The sequence below is a fragment of the Phaeoacremonium minimum genome (genome assembly GCF_000392275.1).
Source record: "Phaeoacremonium minimum UCRPA7 unplaced genomic scaffold PA7_03_scaffold_224, whole genome shotgun sequence".
In the NCBI taxonomy this organism is placed as follows: Eukaryota; Fungi; Ascomycota; class Sordariomycetes; order Togniniales; family Togniniaceae; genus Phaeoacremonium; species Phaeoacremonium minimum.
This window is the reverse complement of record NW_006921129.1, coordinates 6,527-9,505: the sequence shown is the minus strand read 5'-3', so window position 1 is coordinate 9,505 and position 2,979 is coordinate 6,527. Positions and strand designations below refer to the sequence as shown.

Here is a 2,979-nt window from a genome sequence, read left to right as displayed (position 1 = left end):
GCGTGCTCCACCGGTGGCGAGTGGCTTGATGCAAGTAATCTTGCTCGTGCACCGGCAGGGGCGCTGGACACAAACCCGGGCGGTTGGGCAAGGTAAAAGGTGAAGGCGGAAGTGGAACAGAATAGGCCAGTTGCGCGCGCTGCACTGCGCTGGATGTCGTGTGTGGGGTGCTTTCCAGGCTCTTGCATGCATGTATCGTCTGCTCGGTCAAGGTCGATGATGGCGGTCATGATTCGCTGGGCGAGGAAGATGAGGGGCGAGTAGAGTAACGGGGCAGGTTTGTATGTATAAAACTGCGTATGGATACATACATGAAGACAAGCTGGGGCATTATGTAGCTGTACTTGAGATTGGAATATTCCCTGGACGAGCGAGCTGGCTGCAGATGGATGAAGATGCTTGCGACGGGCTTGCGATGCTGCCTTGGCCAAGCTGATGACTTGGGTTTTGAGGGGTGGAGGATTGGTTCTGCATTAGCTCATCTTATCTTGGCACAGTGCCTCCTGAATCCCCTTCCCCTGCCTAATCCCACCCGCCTGAATTACGCGCGCTTGAATCCGCCACTCCAGAGTCCTATCCTACCCGCTTATCAATTGCATTAACTTCAACCAGTGCGCTGTCTCTTCGGTCGGAAACTCTTGATCGCTTCAAGGCGGTCGTCTTCCTTGCGCTGCATGTCCGCCGTTCGATCGACCAAGTCAAGGATAGCTTGCTTCGAGACGCTCACGGGCACAGCGGTGGGTAGGTCGGGATGGAAGTCGCTGAGGAAGAATTCGATGGTGTTGACCGCCGTGTCGTCGTTGTTGCTTGCGCCGTCATTCGCGGCGGCGCGGTCTTCAGTCGGAGGATTGAGGAGACTGTTTCGAAGGACCATGTCGCGGATGACATGCACTAGACCTTGCTGCTGCTTCCCGTCGCCCTCAACTTGAACGTAACGCCATACATTGAGCTTGACACCGAACTGGCCATCATGGTTGACGAGACGGACCTTCGGAGTGCGATATTCGACGGTCAGGCAGACTGCGCATCGTATCGCACCCTCATAATGAAGCATGATTCCTGAGCGTAAGACGTGTTTGATTAGCCTTAGCAAGGGAGTGTTGGGAAGGTAGAACGACGCAAGGGGGGAAGAGAAAAAAAGGGCGGTAGACAAATTTTTCGCTTACTCTCAATTTCCTCAGCTGGCGTTCGGTTGGAGAACTCAATTTCAAAGACCATGTATGGGAGCGACATGTTTTTGATGTGCCTGATGACACCGTCGACGGTCTTGATCCGTGAATCGAATTCCTGGTCGCTTTCCTGGTCACTCTCTTCCAACGGAGGTTGAGTGGCGACCCGGGGATTTTCTGATCGACGCGACCGTGTCATCACCTTGGCCGTGTGCTCACCGTCCACATCAGACTCTGACGGCACTGTGTCCACCATGCCCAAGTCGTCCGGAGAGTAGTCGCTGTCGGAGGAACTAGGTATGTTGATTGGCAGTCTCTGTTCTTTTTCGACTTCGAGGTTTGCAAGAATTGCGTTGTGTTCCGTTCGGCCAAGGCGGGTGGCCGTTTGCTTGGCAGTGTCGAGGAGGAGTTGAGGTAAGCTTCGCTTGAGCTCTGAGTGGAGCTTTGACTCCGACATGGTGAAAGCAAGTTGACACAATGCAAGCTGGTAATCCCAAAGAACAATCTGCTGCTGAACATAGGATCTAAGCTTGTCACCATCTGCTTGGCCCATGTTGCTGTAGCATACATGAGTTGCTTGGGCGGCACCCCGTCCACCACTGCTGTTGGAGGTTGACTTGATAATGTAGCCCGGGATATCTTCACGCTGCTCTGGCTTGTAGAGGTACTCCACTAGCAGATCGAACTCGGCCGGCGACATAGGCATGACAACCATGCTCTCGAGATCGAGGGTGCCATTGCGAAATTGTTCTAGGGCCATGAGAGCCTTTGTCACATTGCGAGGTAATGTGCAACTCTGAAAGCAGCCATTTTTTTGCCTCACACAGCTGTCACAGCTTGAGGTCTCAGGACTTTCGTCATTGCCATCATTCTCAATCCCGTTGTGGCCAAGGGCACTGTCACCGGAGACCACAAGCTCTGGCTGTGTCTCTAAGAAGAATTTTCCAACTTCATTCTTCATTTCTAGATGACAGTCTTCTTTCAAAGAAGGTAGATCAGCATCAGCAGTAGGAGGTGACGTGGGGGTGAGCTTCTTACCTTGTGTTGGAGAATCCACGTCCTTTGCATCAGATGTCACGGTCGCATGCGTGCAGTCATCAGCATCGTCGACTGCTGTGGCCTTCACATCCTCCAACTTGGGATGCGCCATAATTGCCATCCTCCTTGCAGAATTCGCACCCTTCTTTCCGGCCTTGTCTGGTTTGTTGTTGGAGATGTTTGTGAAAGCTGCTTGCCTATCATGTGGGTGCGCCATGGGGGTGAGGCGCTCGGACCACATCGGGGCCCGGAGTAACCTGGCTTCCTTTCACCTCTCCCCCCTTTATTCAGTTAGGAGCTCAGGGACTATCTCACCAGCAGTCAGCCAGGCCATCAGGGTTTCACCCTGCTAGATCCTTGGCCTTGAAACCTGTAAATAGAAAGCTCGTCTGACTTGCATTGTTGTAACAGATCAACTGCATTAGACTTCCCTATTTTGTGATCAAAGAAGCCATACCGAGGGTGGATGAGTCTGTATTTGCAAATCTGCTTACAAGACTTCAAAGATGAATCAGGAATTGATAATTTTACATGAAGTTACACAATATGGACAATGGTTAGATTATCCGAAGATACCAGCACTGGAGTCTTCAATTTGCAGCGCAGAATTGTGCCACGCCATCTTAAGACCACTGTGACCAAAAGAAAAAGAGACACAAACGCGACACTTTCAAATGCAATACAGAGCAGTCCTTCTTTTTGCCACATTTAAATTCGCAGTAGTTACCTGACGAGATTGTTCTGATTTCCTCCAGACATCTACATTGCACTC

General features: G+C 51.6%; 1 protein-coding gene across 1 annotated transcript; it reads right to left on the bottom strand.

Annotated features, from left to right (window-relative positions):
• Positions 1-604: 604 nt before the first annotated feature.
• Positions 605-2,448, bottom strand: UCRPA7_3102 (hypothetical protein; the record flags this gene model as incomplete). Its single annotated transcript, XM_007915680.1, has 3 exons — positions 605-1,059; positions 1,167-1,919; positions 2,208-2,448. The coding sequence occupies 3 exons, from the start codon at positions 2,446-2,448 to the stop codon at positions 605-607; spliced, it is 1,449 nt and encodes a 482-aa protein (XP_007913871.1).
• Positions 2,449-2,979: the final 531 nt, after the last annotated feature.